The sequence below is a fragment of the Squalius cephalus genome (assembly GCF_949319135.1).
Source record: "Squalius cephalus genome assembly, chromosome: 5".
NCBI classification, from domain to species: Eukaryota; Metazoa; Chordata; class Actinopteri; order Cypriniformes; family Leuciscidae; genus Squalius; species Squalius cephalus.
This window is the reverse complement of record NC_137126.1, coordinates 32,138,604-32,160,997: the sequence shown is the minus strand read 5'-3', so window position 1 is coordinate 32,160,997 and position 22,394 is coordinate 32,138,604. Positions and strand designations below refer to the sequence as shown.

General features: G+C 39.2%; 1 protein-coding gene across 1 annotated transcript in view; it reads left to right on the top strand.

Moving 5' to 3' along the window:
* The window catches only part of LOC307158928 (multiple epidermal growth factor-like domains protein 9), a 98,337-nt gene that overhangs the window by 52,197 nt on the left and 23,746 nt on the right, over positions 1 to 22,394 (top strand). Inside the window, exon 3 of the mRNA XM_079871940.1 lies at positions 9,440 to 9,579. Coding sequence (XP_079728066.1) covers positions 9,440 to 9,579 — 140 coding nt within the window. The remainder of the gene's footprint in view (positions 1 to 9,439; positions 9,580 to 22,394) is intronic.

Genomic DNA, 22,394 nt, shown 5'->3' with positions numbered 1-22,394 from the left:
CTACACTGTAAGCCACTTTGAATAAAAATGTAGATTTATGAAAATAACAAAAATGTAGAGGCTACCATGAAAACATACTCAGTAAGGCTTAAAAGGTTTTTCCTACATGGCATGCCTGACAAAGATGGACTCTGTGTTCCTCAACTGAACATGACAGTCTGCTTTAGCACCATTGAAACATAGGACGGCAAGAGCTTTCAGAAGGTTTAACTGCTCTGAAAACCTTTGGGTCTGACCATATAATTCTGAGATCAGCATAACCCACTACCGCAATAAAACTGGGTTATACATTAGAGGTTCCAAACCACCCAGGCCTCAAACCGCTCTGCCCTTAAATAGTCCGGAAGGAAGTAGCCAAGTACTAAAGCAGTGACTGCCAGATTTCCCTAGATAGTGTGCATTAATGCCAGCTACTAACTAACTGGCCTTGCACAAATGGATTTCATTAAAACAGCACAGAGCTAAATAACCCGACATGACTATTACCATACACAATAATAGTGTGAGCATATCAGCATTTACAAATAATGTCTCTGCTAGTGGGTATAAACCAAGCTGTGCCATCAGCATTTCCACAAATTGCTAAAACAATTCATTAATTAATCTTGACAAGTGCAAAGGCTGCATGATTTACGAAAGGTTGTAAATTTGCTTCCACGGCATATTTAATGCTTGTCTTTTGTGTGAGATTGTTGCCCTGGTAATTATACTGTAATAGACTTCCAGTTTAATCTCAGTGGGGTACTTGTGATCTGAGGTGTTGTTGCCATGGAAACCTCAACATTCTTACACCCTCAGGGCAAAGTCAGTTAGTGTATTCTCACAAGTTTTTTAGAGCTTAAGGTTTGCGACAAGTGATTCTGCATTTTTAATGTTTTCTTTTGTGGATCAGTTGGAACATCTCATGACATCTCAAAAAGCAAAAGTTACTTTTAACCCCTTAAGTCCGGAGTTGTTTTTTCTGAGTGACACACACAAAACTAAAGACTCATAACTCTAAAACTATAGCAAGGAGAGTCAAAAGGTAGGTATCGTTCGATAGAACTCTTTTACATTTTTTTGAAAATATAAATTACATTACATTTGGACATTCTCCTGCCGAGAAACTGCTGATAAAAAACAAAAAACTAAAATATATATATAATTTTTATTATGATTTTGCATATCTTTCTTGTTTGACATGCAATAACTCAGGAAGGAAATACGGTTGGGGGAAATTCTTTTTTGGGGAAGTCCCCCTAAATGTGAGCTGCATCTGGATAAAATTTTGTGGTGATCGCATAAAGCAATCAAAAGTTACAGCATTTGGAACAAAGGTAGCCTTTTTGTTTAGTCCTCACACATTTGGAAGGCATTTATAAAATTGTTGTTTTCTGAGTGACACACAAAATTAAAGACTCATAACTCCAAAACTATAGCAAGGAGAGTCAAAAGGTTGGGATTGTTTGATAGAACACTTTTTACATTTTGAGAAAATATACATTACATTGATTTGGACATTGTCATGCTGAGAAACTGCTGAGAAAAGACAATATATATATAAATATATATTTGTTGATTTTGCATATATTTCTTATTTGACATGGAATAACTCAAGAAGGAAATAAGCTAGGAGGAAAATTCTTTTTTGGTGAAATCCATCTACTTGTGAGCTGCATCTGGATACAATTTTGGTGATTGCATAAAGGAATCAAAAGTTACCGCATTTGTAATGCCCCATACCCCCTAATGGGCATTTTTAAAATTGTTCCTCCATGAGGAATATCTTGTCATCAACGCAATAGATTGTTCATTTTGGGCTCATTTTAATTTTAATAGGGATGCACGATGATATCGGCACAACATCGGTATCGGCCGATAAAAGCTTTAAATGTCCAGCATCGGCATCGGCAGATTTCTGCCGATGAGCCTTGCCGATAGGGTGGCGTGTTTCCTATGTGCACGTGACGAAAAATTTCATTTTGTATTAATTGTATCTTAATTTTAATCAATGTTTCATCAACCAATTGCATGGATTTAATAAATAATAAGTAAAGCAGATAATAGATATCACGACACGGAGGCGCCGGCGCATGAACTGGAGTTCGTCTCATAAATGAACGAACGAAACAGAAAACACTTGTTTATGAATAAACAATTAAAATGTCTCCTTGCTATATTTGACATATTCATAATCATTACTTTTGCGGTTCTTTGTGACAGCTTTTAGTTGCTTTATTGGCAGCGCCACCCTTACATGTTACATGAACGGGTCACCACTGCATCAGCACCAAAAACAGGGGAGCATTTGGTAGACCTGTTCAAGTAGGAGAAGATGTACATTTTTTATTTGAAAATTCATTTTTATTTATTTTACTCCTAAGGACGGAAGTTTGAAGTCTGAACTTAAAAATAAAATGTGGCACTGGCATATCATTTATTCTCCAAGTGAAATAATTTACCTATTTTTCAGGAGTGAGTGTCTGTCTACATTTGTAAAATTATACATTTATGGTAGAATCAAATGTTGTTTTGTTTGTCTTGTGTATTGCCTTATCTACAACACATGAGTGTAATACGGTAAAGGTAGTACAGGAGAGAGACTTGGATTTCTCTTCAGTAAAATTAAAGTGTAAATATATCAGGGGGGAAATGTGTATATACATCGGTATCGGCATCGGACAAAATTAGTTTGAAAATATCGGCATATCGAATATCGGCCAAAATGCAATATCGTGCATCCCTAAATTTTAACAATATGCTGTAAAAAATGATGTGCCATTTTCAGCAATATGTGAATGTTTCATGAGCTGTATGATGTTTTTGACACATTGCAGTACATAGTACAAAAAAGTATTTTGTAGTTTATGAAAAAAAGATATTCTATTTATCAGCAAATAACTCAGCACTACTTAGGAGTTTTTCAAATTGGCTATATTCACTGCAAAGTTCAGACCCTAAGTTTTCAAATGACACCTATTTTGTGTTAATCAAGGCAGTATTTTTGAAAAGTATGATAATTAATATTTTCACAGGTAGCGCCCGCGTGCGGTACACACCGGTTTAGAGGGACTTCTTAGCACTCGTTCAGAGTTGATCGAAGTGTTTTGATGCTTTAAAAAGATGAGATTCTAAGCTTTAAGATGTTACATATTTTTTGTTATTCCACATTTGAAAACAAGCATGGATGGTTTCCGGGAACATTGGAAAACACACTGCATCCCGGAAATGTTTTTTAGCCAAGTATGCATCACTTCGTGAGGAATATCTCGTGATCAAAGCAATGGATTATGTTGTTATGTTATGTTTGGGCTCTTTGTAATCATGAGAATCTGCTTTCAATAAAGATGTTTTACAATTTTCCACAATTCATGCATGTTTCATGGAGATATGAGCTAAAACACCACATCAATACATCACATCAATGCATCTACTTCATTGGATGTGCGCCTGTGCAGCTTCATCCTCCACAGGATGCCGCGAGGGACACAGTCGAATGCCTTCTCCAAGTCCACAAAGCACATGTGGATTGGTTGGGCAAACTCCCATGAACCTCAGGAGTCCCACAAGCCAGCCAGGCCCAATAGGACTCCTTCTTCAGCTTTACGGCATCCCTTACTTCCGGTGTCCACCACCGGGTTCGGGGATTGCCGCCTCGACAGGCATCGGAGACCTTACGTAGGGCCCTATAAAATCCGTTTTATTTTTTCCCAAATTCCGTTTAATTTTTTCCCAAATTCCGTTTTTTCCGTTTTAATTTTTGCAAATTCCGTTTTTTCCGTTTTAATTTTTGGGAATTCAGTTTTTTTTACCCTTTACTGTTATTTTAGTCGTAAAAAGAGTGTTTTAATGTTAATGATTAAAATGTACACAAATAAAATAAATTTATTGAGGTAACAAACACAATTCTCATTTTAATAGGTGTTAAATGTGGTTTGGTTTGTTTACATTAGTGAATGTATTAGGCTAACTAACATGAACCACGAGCAATACATTTGTTACTGTATTTATTAATCTTTGTTAATCTTAGTTAACCCTAACCCTGTATTTTTATTATGTTACTTCACACAGTGCATTAAGCTAACTAATGTTAACAAATACAACTTTTCATTTAAATAATGTAGGCTACTAAATGGTGAAATTAACATTAATAAAGATTAATAAATGCTGTAGAAGTGCAGTTTATTAATAGTTAATGTTAACTGATCTAGTTAACTAGAGTTTAATAAATGGATCCTTATTGTAAAGTGTTACCGATTTTGTTATACACGAACCGATTCAGTGTTGGACAGATCAGTTGTTTTAACCATTCATTAAAGTGAATCGGTTCAAAGGAGTCATTAGTTCGCGAATCGGACGTATCATTAGCAGACTTGTACGCGTTGTGTGATTATCCCGGCAGTTAGGACATCGCACAAGATTTGTCAACACAGAAAACATTTCATCATTGGATAGGTTTTGTTTAGTTTATTGAAAGTGTTTTTTATGTCAGCTGAATGGGCGGAATGCTTTTCAGAGAAGAAGGCAAGGTAAAAAAGTTTTTTTTTGCACAATTCACACCCAGCGGTAGCCTAATTCAGGAAAAAAATATCCGAATGCTCCACGTGAAACTTCGTTCTTCCGATCTTTTACCATTATGTCAATTCTCAATTGATTTAGATTAATAAGCGCGAGGGAGCGAGAGAGAGCAAGACAGTTTGAAGACGCGCGCGCGACCGGGCCTCTCTCTCTGCTCGTTCTTTCAGTAATATGCGATTTTCCTCAGACATACGTTTTTCTCCCACACAAAAACAGAATTTTATTCCAAATATGTAAAATTCCGCGAAATTCCGCGTTGACACTAGATTCCGCGTTAATTTGCCAATTCCGCGATTCCGTCCGCGATTCCGTGATCGCGGAAATTATAGGGCCCTACTTACGGCCACAGCTCCGAGTGGCCGCGTCGACAATGGAGGTGGAGAACATGGTCCATTCGGACTCAATATCTCCAGACTCCCTCGGGATCCGGTCGAAGCTCCGCCGGAGGTGGAAGTTAAAGATCTTTTTGACAGGGGATTCGGCCAAACGTTCCCAACAGACCCTCACAGTACGTTTGGGTCTGCCGAGTCTGTCCAGCTTCCTCCCCCGCCATCGGATCCAACTCACCACCAGGTGGTGATCAGTTGACAGCTCCGCCCCTCTCTTCACCCGAGTGTCCAAGACATACGGCCGGAGGCCAGATGAAACAACCACAAAGTCGATCATTGACCTCCGGCCTAGGGTGTCCTGGTGCCATGTGCACTGATGGACACCCTTATGCTTGAACATGGTGTTTGTTATGGACAAGCTGTAACTAGCACAGAAGTCCAATAACAGAACACCACTCGGGTTCAGATCAGGGGGGCCGTTCCTCCCAATCACGCCCCTCCAGTTGTCACTGTCGCTGCCCACGTGGGCGTTGAAGTCCCCCAGCAGAACGACGGAGTCCCCAGTCGGAGCACTTTCCAGCACCCCTCCCAGAGACCCCAAGAAGGCTGGGTACTCTACACTGCCGTTTGGCCCATAGGCGTACACGACAGTGAGAGACCTATCCCCGACCCGAAGGCGCAGGGAAGCGACCCTCTCGTTGACCGGGGTGAACTCCAACACATGGCGGCTGAACTGGGGGGCTATAAGCAAACCCACACCAGCCTGCCGCCCCTCACCATAGGCAACTCCAGAGTGGTAAAGAGTCCATCCTCTCTCAAGGAATGTGGTTCCAGAGCCCAAGCCGTGCGTGGAGGTGATCCCGACTATCTCTAGTCGGTACCTCTCAACCTCCCGCACAATCTCAGGCTCCTTCCCCGCCAGCGAGGTGACGTTCCACTTCCCTACAGCTAGTTTCCGTGTCCAGGGATCGGGTTGTCGAGGCCCCCGCCTTCGACTGCCACCCGATCCACTAGGCACCGGCCCCTTACGGTCCCTCCTGTAGGTGGTGAGCCCGCGAGAGGGCGGCCCCACGTCGCTCCTTCGGACTGAGCCCGGCCGGACCCCATGGGGGGAGGCCCGGCCACCAGGCGCTCGCATACGAGCCCCAACCCGGGCCTGGCTCCAGGGTGGGGCCCCGGCTGCGCCATGCCGGGCGCCGTCACAGTCCTTGAATTTACCGTCATCATAAGGGGTTTCTGAACCGCTCTTAGTCTGACTCATCACCTACTGTAGGACCTGTTTGCCTTGGGAGACCCTACCAGGGGCATATAGCCCCAGACAACATAGCTCCTAGGGTCCTTCGGGTACTCAAACCCCTCCACCACAGTAAGGTGGCAGTTCAAGGCATTGCAGAAATAATTACTGCTTCCAAGTGGGTTTCCATTGTTTGGCCAAGCAGAGCAGATGCTCCTACCCCTAACGCATTTACTGAAAGAAAAGTTGACATATTGCTCTCTGTCAGGTTCTGCAAGAGAGAGGACCCAGACGCAGAACGAACGTGAAGGGAAGTTTTATTAACAATACTGTAGACAGGGCACAACAAGGAGAGTGAGGTGTGAAACAGTTCAAACAGTAGGGCAGGGCAGATGACACGACGACAGGCAGGAAGGATGATCACTGAAACCAGAACTGGGATGACGAAGAGCTTGACTAACTAAAATCAACTAAAATCGTTCCTAGTTCCTGCGGTGCGAACACGCCGACATCCGGGTACTTTAGCCAATAGTTCTAGGAACTGTGAAAAGGTTCCTCCGGTCGGAAAGCGGCTTAATAAACACAGAGAATACGAGCATTGTTTGCTCTGGCGTTCTCAGCGCCGCCAAAATAAAGGTCCGTCGCACCATCAAAATAAAAGTCACCGTGCTTGCGTCACTCCCTTACCCCTCCTACCAGTTCTTATGGCCACTTGGCCAGTGCGAACGCAAACAGCAAAACCGAGTTTGCGGGAGAGTAGTTCATAGAACTGTTTAGAAGTGGACAGTTCCTATAACTAAGTTCCTGTAACTACTTGGTCGGAAAGCGGCTAAGGAAACATTAAACAGTGACAAAACAGACAAGACTGTCAGGGCGGGACTCTGACAGCTCTTCTCATTTAAACATTTACTTACTGTATAGTTAATACTGTAAATTAAGCTGGCATAGGAGAATATACTATTTTAAGCATTTTAAATAAATGAAAATTAGACACAGCAGCTCTAATTATAATACCTGATTTTTTTGAATGGCTACATCCATCATTAAAGGGGTCATCGGATGCAAAATCCACTTTTATATGGTGTTTGCATATAAATGTGTCTTTGCAGTGTGTGGACACAACCACCATAAAATGAAAAAAAATCCATTCACTCCTTTTTTTTAATCCTCAACAAAAGTCTAAACACTCTCAATAATCAGGCCATTTGGATTTTCTGAGCACTATAATGTCATAATGCTCATGCTCCGCCCACGACCACTAACAGACTGTCCTGTTTTAGCATATTTCTGCCCTCAGCCATTCGACACCCCCCATGGAAGAGAGGGGTGGGGTGAGCAGTTGCTCATTATCATTTAAAGAGACATGCACCGGAACAGGTCACTGTGAACAAAGCTGTTTTTGAGGAGGTAAAAAGGGTGTTGTTTTACACAACCATTGAGGAATTTTAACCAAAGTATATTACCGTACAAACTTTACATGAACACCCTAAAGAATCATACCAACTTGTGGAAAAGTTTCGGAAGTTAAACGATACATAAACCGTTAAACCGGCATACACACATTCATGTGTTCACATTTGACCTAAAGGTCAGCACATTGCGACGCGTGATGTTAGTGCGGTCTTCTGTGCTTCTACAACGCGCTTACATCATGCTTCATTAGGGACTTTAAGCAACAGCTGCGAATGGAACGGCTACGGCGACCGGAAGTATGCTGTCACACCGCCGTAGCCAAGAACGTAAAAATCACTAAGCAACCGTACACAGGACAGCGCAACGCAGCATTAATTCATTTATTGAGATACAAAAAAAATGTCATTTAAAAAAGCAAGAGAAGGATTGCTTTTGGCATTAAATGACAATCTTTTGTCAGAAGAGGAGTTTTTACTATTGTATGATGTAAATAAGTCTAAACCTAGATTTACTCTCACGTTGTAGCGACTCCGGCAAATCAGCTGTTCTCCCGTAGTAGACCGTTACAGTAGAACGTTGCAAAGTAGCAGTTAAATTCACGCATGCGCAATACAACGCCAGAATGCCGTTGCCGTTCCACCAGAGGCTGTTGCTTAAAGTCCCTATTATGTACTGACATAGCTCTTCACGATACTCTAATTAATACTCATACTACAGTTGTCTGGGAGCAATGCTTATTTATTTTTTATTTATTTTTATTTACTTGCCCCAATTAAACTAAAATGTTTCCAAAAAAAAATATTTCATGACATTTCAACACAGACTTTTAGGTTTGGCTGCAGTTTGTCTTATGTGCTTTTTAATATTAATTATAGTGTTATTTCAGTGGTTTTTGCTCTGAATTATTTAAATATTCTGTATCCTATTGAAACAAGTGGGATACCCATTTCATTTGAGTGGTCGGGTTCTGAACTGACATGTCAGGGTTCTTTTTCTCAGGAACTGTGAGCTCAGCATCAGTCAGAGTAAATAGCCTCATTACTCTGTGTATAGGAGAGTAGGCTGTGTGTGCGTGTGTGTGCGTGTGTGTGCGTGTGTGTGTGTGTGTGTGTGTGTGTGAAATAAATAATTGCAGATATGTCTCATAGATTTCACAAGCCTCTCCCAGAAGAAATTATCCTTCTGCATTTCTCATTTTCTCATTTTCTTATTTTCTGCGTTGCTCTTCAAAAGACTGAAGTGTGTAATAGTATAATCAGAAGTTTTCTAATTTCCTTTTCATTTTAAGCACTCTGATATTGTTACTCTTTAATTTCTCATGTAGAGCATATTTACCCCACTCTGTTTCTCTACCAAGTAGTTCAAGGAGACTTCATTACACGCAAAACCACTAATGACTAATTTACCTGTGTGTAATCATTTTTTATGTAACCCAGGGCAGGAAAGAAACTGAAACAACCATGGTGGATCCTACCTGCTGCTAAATCCAATGCAAATGAAATGCATTTAAGTATTTGTTGTCCAGAAACCTTGGTCATTTTATATTATATTATATTATATTATATTATATTATATTATATTATATTATATTATATTATATTATATTATATTATATTATATTATATTATATTTATGCCTGAATAATACTATAATCGATTTAATTGGATTTCTATCTCAAATGTTGCTTCAGCTTTTATGGTGTGGTTCTGTTAACATGTGATGGATGGGAAGGAGCAGTAATTCTGGCAGTTCAGAGAAAACCTGGTGTTTGATGTGGACAGAGGTTTTAACCTCTCTATGTCTGACTTTTGAAGGATTCTGTACTGTCCTGTAAGAACAATTGGTCTTTCATTTTGTGCCTCTATAACTCTAACTCCAAAAAATGTTATCTTTACTTTTCTGGCAGTTCAGGCATGTGCATCTGCAAGATGGGAGTGCATGGGGACAAATGTGATGACTGCCGGCCAGGCTTCTCGTACTTCAGCAGCACGGGGTGCCAACCTTGCCAATGCAATAATCATAGCAGCTACTGCCACCCACAGTCAGGTGAGCCACCCACATGCACACAACATAAGTAGTAAAAGAACCTCTAGCTGAACCTCAGTCTCTAGAAAATTCATGTTAACTATCTAATTAGTCATTTAGATGGTGCTTTCATCCAAGTACATTTATTACAGTGATAAACCCCCAAACCCCTGGAGCAAATTGAGATTAAGTGCAAGATTAATTGTCATAGTTCATAGATCGCCTCTTGCCGGGTTTGAACTAGTAAAATGTATCAGCTAATCAATGGTATCAGCTGATTTAACCCTTGTATTGGGTTGCGGGTCAATTTGACCCATTTTGATTTTTGAGTTGTCGGAAATACTGGTTAACCTACAATTTTCTTTTTCTTGACATTTTGTTTCTATTACAGTTTTGATATCTGATGGTCAATTTTACCCGTATATGTTTACGTTTTAAGGCAACTTTTCAGTCTTTTCAAACATTTCAAACATGAATGCAAAGTGAGGATACACTGATGTGTTGTGGAATGTGCGTAAAGAAATTTTTATGCGGTTTTCATGTTCGCGGGTCAATTTGACCTGCATAATTTTATGTTCCAAGGTAACTGTACAGACCCAAAATGAAAAAAGTTTTTGGGTTTTATGTTATGTTGTTAACTTTTAACCACTTAGTTCCACTTTTTGAGCATAGACCTGAAAATGACATTTGCAACCTAAATTATTATAAATCCTGAATACTTTGGAGCACAAACTTAAGTCTTTGAAGATTATTGCAGAAGTTAAAAAAAAAGTTATAAAAGTGACATTTAAAAATAGTTATTGAAGTTTTAGTTTATGAAAATATAAAAAATATTTTTTTTATATTTTATACAAAATATATATTTAAAACAATATATCAGACTTTAAAACTGCAAGAAAATCAAAGCCGTAAACCTGAACAAGTTGTGTTCCAAATTTTACTCAAAAAATTAGCTATCAGTAAGATTTTATTTGGGCACAGTACCAAAATTTTCCACTAGATGACATCTAGGCTCCATTATGGTTTGAGTGATGTGAAAGCAGATACCCTATTCAGAAGTAGTTTGTGCAGTATGGTAATATTTTATTTGAATTCAACCTCTAACAAACACATAAAAACATACAGATGGATCTGGGTGTACGTTATAGTTCAGCGATGCATCACAAATGGAGAATCTATTGCTATTTATCTATTGCTCTGTCATTTTTATCGAAAATCGGTCGCCAAATATGGAAAGGTTTATACTTTAGGTTTAAACTAAGATATTATTGTAAGATAAAATATAATGGCAAATGTCCCAAAGGTAACAATTGAAAAAAATTTTTTAATTATGTGCTGTCAATCTACCTTTGTTTAGGAGTTATAGCCCACGTGAATTGCAACAGGTATGACCCACATGAATTGCGAAATCGCCTTAAACAATTCTGCCATGCAAAGGCAAAAGACCGTAACTTCGTTTTTGGTCTAAAATGAGTTATTGATATTTTTGGCACATTCAAGACCTCCTTCATCATGTGGTTAAGTATATTGAGTCAATTCCGTTGTTTTTTCGAGTTGTCTTAACAGTAACTTCCAAAAGCCCATGAGAAACCAAGGCGGAACACCGTAACACAAGTTACCGCTCTTTGGCTTTGTTTTGGAACGCTCAAATTGAGTTATGGTGCTCTGCCTTTGTTTAGCCGTAGGTCAATTTGAAGTTACTGTGCCGGAGTTCTATCAAATAATGCTACCTATCAGATTGTACGGTGTTCTGCCTTTGTTTTACTCTCCATTAAAATTGAAATTACGGTGTAGTCTGTGTACTTTGTACAGCTGCCATCAGTCCCTGTAACTTCTGATGTCCTCAGAGCTTTGTCCTGCACAAATGCAGTCAGAACATTTAGTATGGTCTGAACCCGCTCCATCGACAAATGTGCAATATCGATCGCGAAGGATATGCAGAGTTGACAGAAAAATGTTACACATACCGTAGCAGATGAATACAACAAAGAACTAAAGCCCTGCCTCTCCCAGTTCGGGTACCGGACTTGGATGAAACACTCATGCAACTAACACAAAATAATATATGTTGAAGAATGTTGTTAACCAGACAGTTGACAGTAGCCATTGACTTCCATAGTATTTTTTTCCTACTATGAAAGTCAACGATTACCGTCAACTGCTTGGATACCAACATTCTTCAAAATATCTTCTTTAGTGTTCAACAGAAGAAAGAAACCCATACAGGTTTGTAACAACTTGAGGGTGAATAAATGATGATAGAATTGACATTTTTGGGTGAACTATTCCTTAAAGGGACAATGTGTAGGTTTTTAGGTATTTTATTATCTAAAATCAATATTTTTACTCATAAATATGTCCTCAATGGTATACAAATACCTCTGCTAATTATCTGGCTTATCCTCGTAAATGAAGAATTTATTATCTTTATATAAATGGGATGGGTAGGTCCACGGAGGCTTCCATGTAGTTCCGCCATCTTGAAAAACTATAATAGCAGAGAGGGACAAAAAGTACTAAGCCAACACGTTTCCACAACGCGTTTTCGTTCAGAGCCAGCATCACGTGACTGAAGCCAGCAGAAGCGGAGGAGCAGAGCAGTGAGAGGCGCTTGTCACTGCCCCGGCAAGTTTAAAAGGCTGCACTGCATGGTTATTTATAATGGAGTACCATACAAATGCTGAGTCACAGGATAAGGAGTCCTCGTCGTCGAAAAAGTACAAAATACACCGTAAAAGGAAACGTGACCGGAGATTACAAAAAACAAGGGTTAATGTCGGGATAGCGAATGCAGGAGAAAGCTTTCAAAAGAGATGCTGAAGTTGCCTGCTTTCTTCTCGACAGGTAAGTCAATGTTACAGAATTCCATAACTACTAGAACTGCCGCAAGCGGTCACATAGATTCCAAACTCTATATCTTTAATGATAAATACCCAATTGAGAGATTAATGCATTTATTGTATTAGGATATCTTTTAAAAACAAAACAACACCAAACTGTACATTTAAACAAGTTTAATTATACATTTATAAATAAATAATATCCGTAGATGTCCTGAACAAAATGACAGAGTAGCCTATGTTTTCATGTTTCCACTGTTTGATCGCGCCCGCGCCCACACACACTCTCTCACACACACACACACACACACACACACACCATATAGCATTGCAATCTTGACATTGCAGCCTGTTCATTATATACCTAACATATAAAAATTCCACTGCTCTGTTTATATAGTCAGTAGCCTAGTACAATTCGTATTTTTGCGCATGTGAAGAGGATGATTTTTTCCGTCGATATTGGAACATGAGTGAAGTACAAAGCCTAATAAAGAATAGTTTACCATCCAAATACATCGCAAATGTTGAAACATTTTGATTCTAATTAGAGAGTTACGTGAGCCTAACTTTTGGTACATAACGGCTACCGTAGATGCAACACGCATTTGAAAATGCGAGGCGCTGGAGAGCACTATTTGTTTGAATGCAAAATACAATTTCACCGCTAGATGGGAGAAATTCCTACACAATGTCCCTTTAAAGATGCCTAATTCTAGCCAAATTCTCAGGAAGTATTGTGTCCTTTGAGGAGGAGGCAGTCCCAGAATGCAAAAGCTCAGGACAAATACTGTACTTTCAAGATGGCAGATGAGGTGAGAAAATTCGCTGTTGAAAAAGTTTGAAGGTTGCTGTATCCGTGTCTGTCAAGTGTATTCTTGCTAATGTATTTATTCATTCTTTTTTTTTTCCATCAGTTGATTTTCTGTCAGATTTTGTATTGTTCAGTGGCCATTTTACCAGCCTGATAGTTTTCATGTGTTAGTCTTACCTGCAAAATCAGCCTTTTCCCCACAAGTTTGGTTAAGGAGAAACATGTTATTATAATGACAATTTGGAACAGAAGCCTGATATCAAATACGTTTAGATTTTTTTTTTCTCTCTCTCTCATTTCATATTAGATGCATTGTCCCTGTAGCTGTCTGCATTTTTTTTCCCTAGCGTCCATTTGTGGCAATCCAGCGGTGTTTAATGTTCCTGTCAGCATGCACTCTGCTTCCTAAAAGCCAATAATGTACATACACAGACAAACACAGAGAGCTTCCATTACCTTTCTCCCATTACGTCAGATACCACAGCAGGAGTCAAACTGTCCCAACAATTGCCGGTGAATCTCGCTTCTCGTATGTCCTTGCTGTGAGACGAACAGATATTGTTACATTAGTTCAGCTCAATTTGAGCTGTTGTAGAGGACTAAGCTCCTTGGATGCATATAATCTGTAACTGCACGCAATTCTTGGCTCGAACATTTCTTCTTGTGACACTTCTTAGACCTAAAATAATACTGTTTCTTGCCAGTTTTCCCAGGTAAGGTAAGGGGGGGGGGGGGGGGGGGATATTAACATGCCTAAGACTTTTGCACAGTACTGTATGTTGAAAGATTTTATAGATTTGAGGTGCAGCTATTTAATTAAAGTTAAACTGTCAACCCTGGGCTTTGTGCATTTGGTTTCGGCCTGGTCATTTCTCACGAAGCTTTCAAGCAAACTGTTCAGTTCAGTAAATGGAACAATCTAAACCTTTTTCAACCCATCTTCCAAAACACATTTTTGTCATCAGGGAAAGCTAGTTTTCTTAGTCGATAAAGTTTTAAATATGGATATTTTTCTTACACAAACGCATCGCTTCACTTCAGAAGGCCTTTGTTAACCCCCCCAGGGCTCGAAATTAACTTTTTTACTTGGTAGCACTGGTGCTCCCAACTTCAAAAAGTTAGGAGCACCAGCAAAAATTTAGAAGCACCCACCAAAAATTAAGGAGCGCCACAACTAAAAATTATATATTAACAGATTTCATTTCACTGGGGCTTTACACATCCTGTGGCCAAAATGTGAAATTTGGTCTTCTGGCTCTATATCATCTCGCCCCGATGATATTGGCACATGATTTGTCATTTGCATAGGCTACGTCATGTTAATTGCAACTCCATTCTTTTTCCATGAGCTGCAACATAGGTTTAAATTTAGTGAAGGCAATCTCTTCTTTGGCGATGGTGTATGCGGTGTTATATTTGACGTATAATTAGCTCTGCCAATAGAGCGGAACGACCAGCAGCATCCTGCCGATTAAAAGCCTTAATAATCGAACCTGATTTGTTTGCCACACACCTGTCCCTGCATTTTTTTGCTTGGCACTTAGCACTCTATTGCTATTAATATGTTGTATTAATCTTTGTTAATCTTAGTTAATAAAAATACAGCTGTTCATTGTTCATTCGTGTTACTTCACAGTGCATTAACTATGTTTACAAAAAAAAAAAAATTATTTCAATAATGTAGGCTTAGCTATTAGTAGCCTAAATGTTGAAATTAACAGTGGTTAACAAATTAAACAAAGTGCAGTTTATTATTAGTAGGCTACATGTTAACTAATGTAGTTAACTTTTATTGACTTAAAAACAGAAACAGCAATTCACTACCAGGACATTTTTTATATATAACTCTGATTGTATTCATCTGAAAGAAGAATGTCATATACAGGTGCTGGTCATAAAATTAGAATATCATCAAAAAGTTGATTTATTTCAAGAATTCAACTTAACAGGTGAAACTAATATATTATATAGACTCATTACATGCAAAGTGAGATATTTCAATCCTTTATTTGTTATAATTTTGATGATTATGGCTTACAGCTTATGAAACACACAAAATCAAAATCCCAGAAAATTAGAATATTACATGAAATCACACAGTGATACCATGGTCATTGAACCAGGTTTTGGTTCTTTTGGCAGTGTGGGCAGGTGCAGATCCTGCTGGAAAATGAAGGAAGCATGAAGTGCTCTGGAAATGTCCTGGTAGACGGCTGCATTGACTCTGGATTTAATAAAGCACAGTGGACCAAAGTCCTCTTTTCTGATGAGAGCAAATTTTGCAGAGTCCCAGAGTCTGGAGGAAGAATGGAGAGGCACACAATCCAAGATGCTTGAAGTCCAGTGTGAAGTTTCCACAGTTTGTGTTGGTTTGGGGAGCCATGTCATCGGCTGGTGTCGGTCCACTGTGCTGTCCACTCAACACAGCCGTCTACCAGGACATTTCCAGAGCACTTCATGCTTCCTTCAGCAGACAAGCTTTATGGAGATGCTGACTTCATTTTCCAGCAGGATTTGCACCTGCCCACACTGCCAAAATAACCAAAACCTGGTTCAATGACCATGGTATCACTGTGTAATTACTGTGTGATTTCATGTAATATTCTAATTTTCTGGGATTTTGATTTTGTGTGTTTCATAAGCTGTAAGCCATAATCATTAAAATTGTAACAAATAAAGGATTGAAATATCTCACTTTGCATGTAATGAGTCTATATAATATATTAGTTTCCAACCCTCAACAAACTACTTGTCTGGCCTTAAAATTTATAATACAGAATTGTATCACTTCTGCGTAGCCACGTGAACCGGAATTATCACGACAACGCTTTATCTGTAGAGAGGTAAAGGGAGGGGACGGAGGCCTTCACAGGGGAGAGACTAGTTGACACTTCAGGACTGCGTTGTCGTCGCGTCCAGGCACAGGTCCTTCATCAGATCTGGATACGGTCTGGATCCGGTGGACTGCGATAAACCTCGGAATAAACAGAGAGACTAATATTAGCGTAGACACCATTCTTCTTACGATGTAACGAGTACATCAGGATTTATGGGAAGTGTTCCTGGTTCCGGCTGACCTAATCTATGCAGCCTAACATTGAATTAGAAGTCTATAATGTGTTATGTGTATGCTAGGTCAAAGAGATGTGTTTTTAGTCTAGCTTTGAACTGACAGCGTGTGTCTTCTTCCCAGACAAAATGTTAGGAAAACTGTTCCAAAGTTTAGGTGCTAAATAGGAAAAGGATCTACCGCCAGTAGTCGATTTTGATATTCTAGGTATTATCAACTGGACGGAATTTTGAGATTGCAACAGACGTGAATGACTATAATGCGTTAAGAGCTCACTCAAGTACTGCAGAGCTAAACCATTTAGTGCTTTGTAAGTAATCAGCAATATTTTAAAATGTATACAATGTTTAATAGGGAGCCAATGCAGTGTTGACAGAGCGGGGCTAATATGGTCATACTTCCTGGTTCTGATAAGAACTCGAGCTGCTGCGTTTTGGACCAGCTGTAGTTTGTTTATTGAGCGTGCAGGGCAACCACCCATAAGAGCATTACAAGAATCTAGCCTTGATGTCATGAACGCATTAACTAATTGTTCTGCATATGTCAATGAGAGCATATGAGACGTAATTTAGATATATTTTTAAGATGGAAAAATGCGGTTTTACATATACTAGACATGTGACTGATGCGATACTGTTGTAGACGGTTGCATAGTTATAATTTTCTCCCTGATATTATCAATCTTATAAGTGAAGAAGTTCATAAAGTCATTACTGCTGTGTGCTGCTTGGAAACTTCTGGGCTTGAAGCTTTATTTTCCGTTAGTTTAGCCACTGTTTTAAATAAATACCTAGGGTTTTGTTTATTTTCTTCTAATAGGGTTGAAAAATAGCAGCTTTTAAGGCCTCTCTGTATGCAATCGAGCTCTCCTTCCATGAAATGCAAAATACCTCTAGTTTTGTTTTCTTCCAGTTGCGCTCCGTTTTTCTGGCTGCTCTCTTAAGGGCCTGAGTGTACTCGTTGTACCACGGCGTTGGACTATTTTCTTTAATCTTCTTTAAGCGAAACAGAGCAACTGTGTCTAAAGTGCTGGAAAAGAGAGAGTTAAAAGTTTCTGTCGCAATATCGAGTTCTTCTAAGCTATCTGGGATGCTGAGATGATGAAACTGATCAGGAAGATTATTAATAAAGCAATCTTTAGTGGCAGAAGTGATAGGTCTAACATATTTGTATCACGGAGTCGGCTTTGCAGCCTTGGCTAAATTAAGTTTACACAAGACTAGATAATGATCTGAGATGTCATCACTCTGCTGCAGAATTTCAACAGCATCAACACTGATTCTGTGTGATAATATTCGATCTAGAGTATGATTACGACAATGAGTAGGTCCTGACACATGTTGTCTAACTCCAATGGAGTTTAGAATGTCTTTAAATGCCAATCCCAATGCATCTTTTTAGTTATATACATGTATATTAAAATCACCAACAATTAGGACTTTATCTGCAGCCAGTACTAACTCTGACAGAAAATCAGCAAATTCTTTGATAAAGTCTGTATGGTGCCCTGGTGGCCTGTATACAGTAGCCAGCACAAATCTCAAACGTGATTTATCATTTACACTATATATTGTTACATTAAGCACCAACACTTCAAAAGAATTATATTTGAAACTACACTCCTTAGTAATTTTGAAAATATTACTATAAATTACAGCAACACCTCCCCCTTTGCCTTTCAGACGAGGTTCGTTTGGTTTTAGCCAGGTTTCTGTCAAACACAGCACATCTAGGTTATAGTCTGTAATCATATCATTGACAATAAGTGCTTTTGGAGTAAGGGGTCGAATATTCAGCAACCCAAGTTTTATCATTTGGTCATTTGTATTATATCTTTTTTTTATTTGTTGAACATCAATTAAATTTTTACCCTTAGATGGGTTTGGAAGTTTTTTGTATTTCCTGATTCCTGAACAGACACAGTCTCTATATGATGATATCTAGGTGAAAGAGGCTCCTCATAAATCATATGATGGGATTTATCTGACCTTGGTGACGTGAGACGGCTGGCAGACGGTCGGTTTAGCCAGTCTGTCTGCTTCCTGACCTGAGCCCCAATTCATGTTTGAGCTCTAAGACTATGTGCCATATTACTAGAGAGAAGAGCAGCACCATCCCAGGAGGGATGAATACCATCTCTTTTCAACTGGTCAGGTCTGCCCCAAAAACTTTTCCAATTGTCTGTGAATTCTATATTATTTTGCGGACACCACTTGGTGTCCATGAGGTGTTGATGAGGAGTTTGTTGCTTTTCCATCTGCCTGCTGGAATTCTCTGTCAGCTGATGTTGATGCTTCTTGTCCTAACCAAACTTCGCACACAAATTTCTAATGGTTAGCCTCCTTCACCCAATGGACTGGACGTTGAGTTGATGCTGTACTATAAGCTGCGTCTGGAACGGTCTGTTAAGGACAACTTCATTTTCCGAGGCTCACGGCTGATTGCACCTGCTGCTCTTCAATCTGTGCTGGTCTCTTTTTGAAATTGCCAGATGCAACTGCAGGTTTGCCAGAACATTAACAGATTATTACAGCAAATGGTCTGAGGTCTCCTTTACTTAAACTGTCACTACAGATTCTGTGGGGTTTTTTCTGTCATCAGTCTTCAGCCACCATGGCAATCCATTGAGTATTGTTTCTGATAACATTGCTCAGTTTATTTCTGCTGCTTTCGCTGAATTTCTGGAAGGAAGGAATATTTATCACCATCGTTCCTCTCTTTACTACCCTGCAGCTAATTGTGCTGTAGAGACCCTGTGCTCAAACACATTGTCCAAATGGCCATCCAGCAATGTCAGCCATGGAAATCTTTGGTAACCGAGTTACCGAATTCTTGCAGGTGTACCGTGCCATTACACATGCTGCAATTGGTACTTCACCCTTTCAGCTCCTCTATGGCAGGCAAATGCACACAAGGCTGTCTATTTTTCCATCTGCTCCTGTGCACCCCTCAGCACGAGTTTGGTATTGTTTTAAAGCGCAGCATTCCAACTTTGCGAATATTCATAGCAAATTCTCAATGGCATGAGTCTGAGCCAATTAAATGTATTTTTCAAACTCATGCTGATGTAAACAAAACAATCTTATTCGCGACTGACAGATCCGAAGTGTGCGGACAAAGACACCTCTCAGACAGCGCGTGATCCCATTGTACACATATAGCCTACACGGAATTACAGTACTTCAAAATATCTTTCTTGGCAAGTATTCATGCAAACATTATCTGTTATGACTTAAGTGAACGTTTGATTAACTTTTGGGGAAAAACATCTGATGTGTATCATTATATCAGATCCTTGCGGTACAGTAGGTCTTAATATACTGTATAGGCTGTCTGTTTCATTAATGTTAATCAAATAATTGTGGTATCATGGAAAAAAACAAGTTTTAATTAGTCTATTTTTCCTATAGATATGGGTTTTGACTTGGTGTGTGCCAAATTTGGTGTTGTTACCGGGGATTTTAAGGTATAGTTGCTAGGTGATTTTATTTTGGAACCTTCAGAAAACTCGATTTGTCTCAAAATTTATTTTGCTGACTCTTCAAATAGGTGTAGTTCAGTCATTTTTTTGTCTGATTCCAACAAATCATATGTCATTTTGAAGGATTTTTAATAGAGAATGTTTTAATAGAGAAAATAACAATAATATTTCAGCTTTATTTCAGTTACTGAAAATGATTTCTAATAGTTTTCACCTAGTCTTTACCATCAGCCAACTAACTACACCTGGATAATTTCACATGGGCATTACTTTTTCTCCATGTTTCAAGTTTCCTTTCCTTTCCTGACCTGTTCAAAGTGCTTTTCGTTTCTTTTTTTCACATGATCAGTCCTTGCATGTATTCACTTTTTTGTCCAAAATGTTTTAAATTTGCAGACACCTACTGCATAATGGCAATTTTCACACAGTAAGTCTCTCTTTGGTCTTTTACTCATTTACAGGCTATGCGTGTTTGATTTTCTCGCACCTGTCTTCATAATTTCACTTTTATATATGTAGGCACTCACACTCGTTAATGTGGCTCATTATTCCTCCTCCCAGTTCAGTAAATTCATCGCCACTGTCATAATGGTGATTTGTAGACTCTTAGCTGCTGATCTATAAGCTTTCACTACACAGTTTTCTGTCTTGCAGAACCAACTGCACTTGAAGTTCTTCCACCAGTGTATCCTGGCCCGCTATTCAGTAACAGCGCTGCAATTCCCAAATAAATTATATTTCAGCTGAGTTAACAGTTTTCAGACTGAATTGAATTTGGTGAGTTGAAACCGACAGGATAGCACAAAATAATACAAAGACAATAAACAGACAACACGTCTTTCTATTGTATTGTCTTTGATTATACACTGTAACCAGTGTAGTATGAATCACAAATCACTGCATGAAAAGAGGTGTATATGGACCAGTATATGCCTGTATACACCACAAATTTTTGGACTAATCCAGGAGTATTATTGACCAGATATGGGGAATACCACATGTCCGTATACTGCTGAAATTGTACCAATTCGGATGTTTGTTACTGCGGTATTCTTCCGTGCAACAGCCATTTGTTGCCATGGCAAGTAATCCTCTTAAATATGTGTTTTTCAGGGGGACATTCACACCTTTGTGCCACTCTGCCATCAACTTTGATCATTCATTTTAAAGATGGATTGGCTGCTTTAAAGCTACACTGTGTGATATTTTCCCCCATCTAGCGGTGAAATTGTATATGACTACCCAGTGAATATTAGTTTCTGTTCCTTTCAATTTCGAGGGCGTTTTAACTCCTACGGTGGCCGTATTATTCCAAGATTAACATGGCGTCCAATTGCGCCTTTAAAACTATCACCTGTGATCCGTTGCAGCACAGATTTATGTTACAAGGTAAACAATACTTTTTCACCATTGACACAAGGAAAAGTAACGCAAGTTATACTAGAGGTCGTTCTGGCGTTATGCACAACCATGCTATGGTTAGACAAGCAACTATAGAACTTTGAATTTACACAAATAGGCTGAATTACCTGTCGAGAAGAAAGCAGGCAACTTCGGCGTCCGTTTTAAAATCTTTGCTCCTTATGAGCTCTTTCCATCTGGGAAAAGTTACTCCAGTATTGACTTTGGTCTTGCTGATTTGCCTGTCGCGTTGACGTTTTAATTCTCTCTTTCGCTTCCTTGGCGACTCTGCTAACGTTACATGTCCTCGAAAATAGGCATCCTCCATCACCAGTCTTTCAAATCTGCCGGCAGTCGCGAGTAATCTCCCTCGCGCATTCGTCTCTGTGTCACTGAGTGTAAAGCGCGAAAGGCGAAGCTTGAATTTACAGGTATGTCCCTCTTTGGCTAATGTAATTTCAAGATGGAGGGGCAACATGGCGACCGGCATTCGAACCCCTCACCCGTATGTACTTTCAATGGCAGATTATAAACTTACGAGAATACTTTATTACTTGAAAGAAGTAAATATACATTAATGAGCACATATATTTTTGAAAGAACTAAGTGTTTTTTGCTAAGAATCAACTAAAAAAATTACACAGTGTAGCTTTAAGGGTTAAACCCACCCCCTAACCAGACAGCTATTGGGCCACTGAGCAAACAGACTTGAATCAAAAGTTAGTTCATTGGTAAACTTGAAATATATCCCTCCCAAAATCCTTACAGGTGAGCGATTTGATTGGTTGCAGGCCAGGTGGGCAGATAGAAAAAAGATATAGTTTAACCAATAATTGATTGTTTGTCTTTATTTGGACAAATAGTAAATAATATCTAAAACATAAAACAGTCGGGAAACAACAATTTCAACTGAAAACCACATTTAAAAATACCTTGAATTAAAGATTTTAAACAAAGGCATTAAATAACACATTAGATGATGTATCCCAGTCCTCACTGTAGCTTCTATGTGAACCCACATCAACAACATCTTCCTCATCTTACATTGAGCTCCACCATTTCTGTCCTTCACAGTGCTCTTTCTCCGTTTGTCTCTGTTGACCTCTGCAAAAACTACAAAACAACATAATGTAACCACTGAAAATACTCACAACAAACTAATGGCCTATATAAGAAGAGTTACATCATGTCAGTTTCTAAACTTACTGTTTGTTGTCTCACTTTGTCACA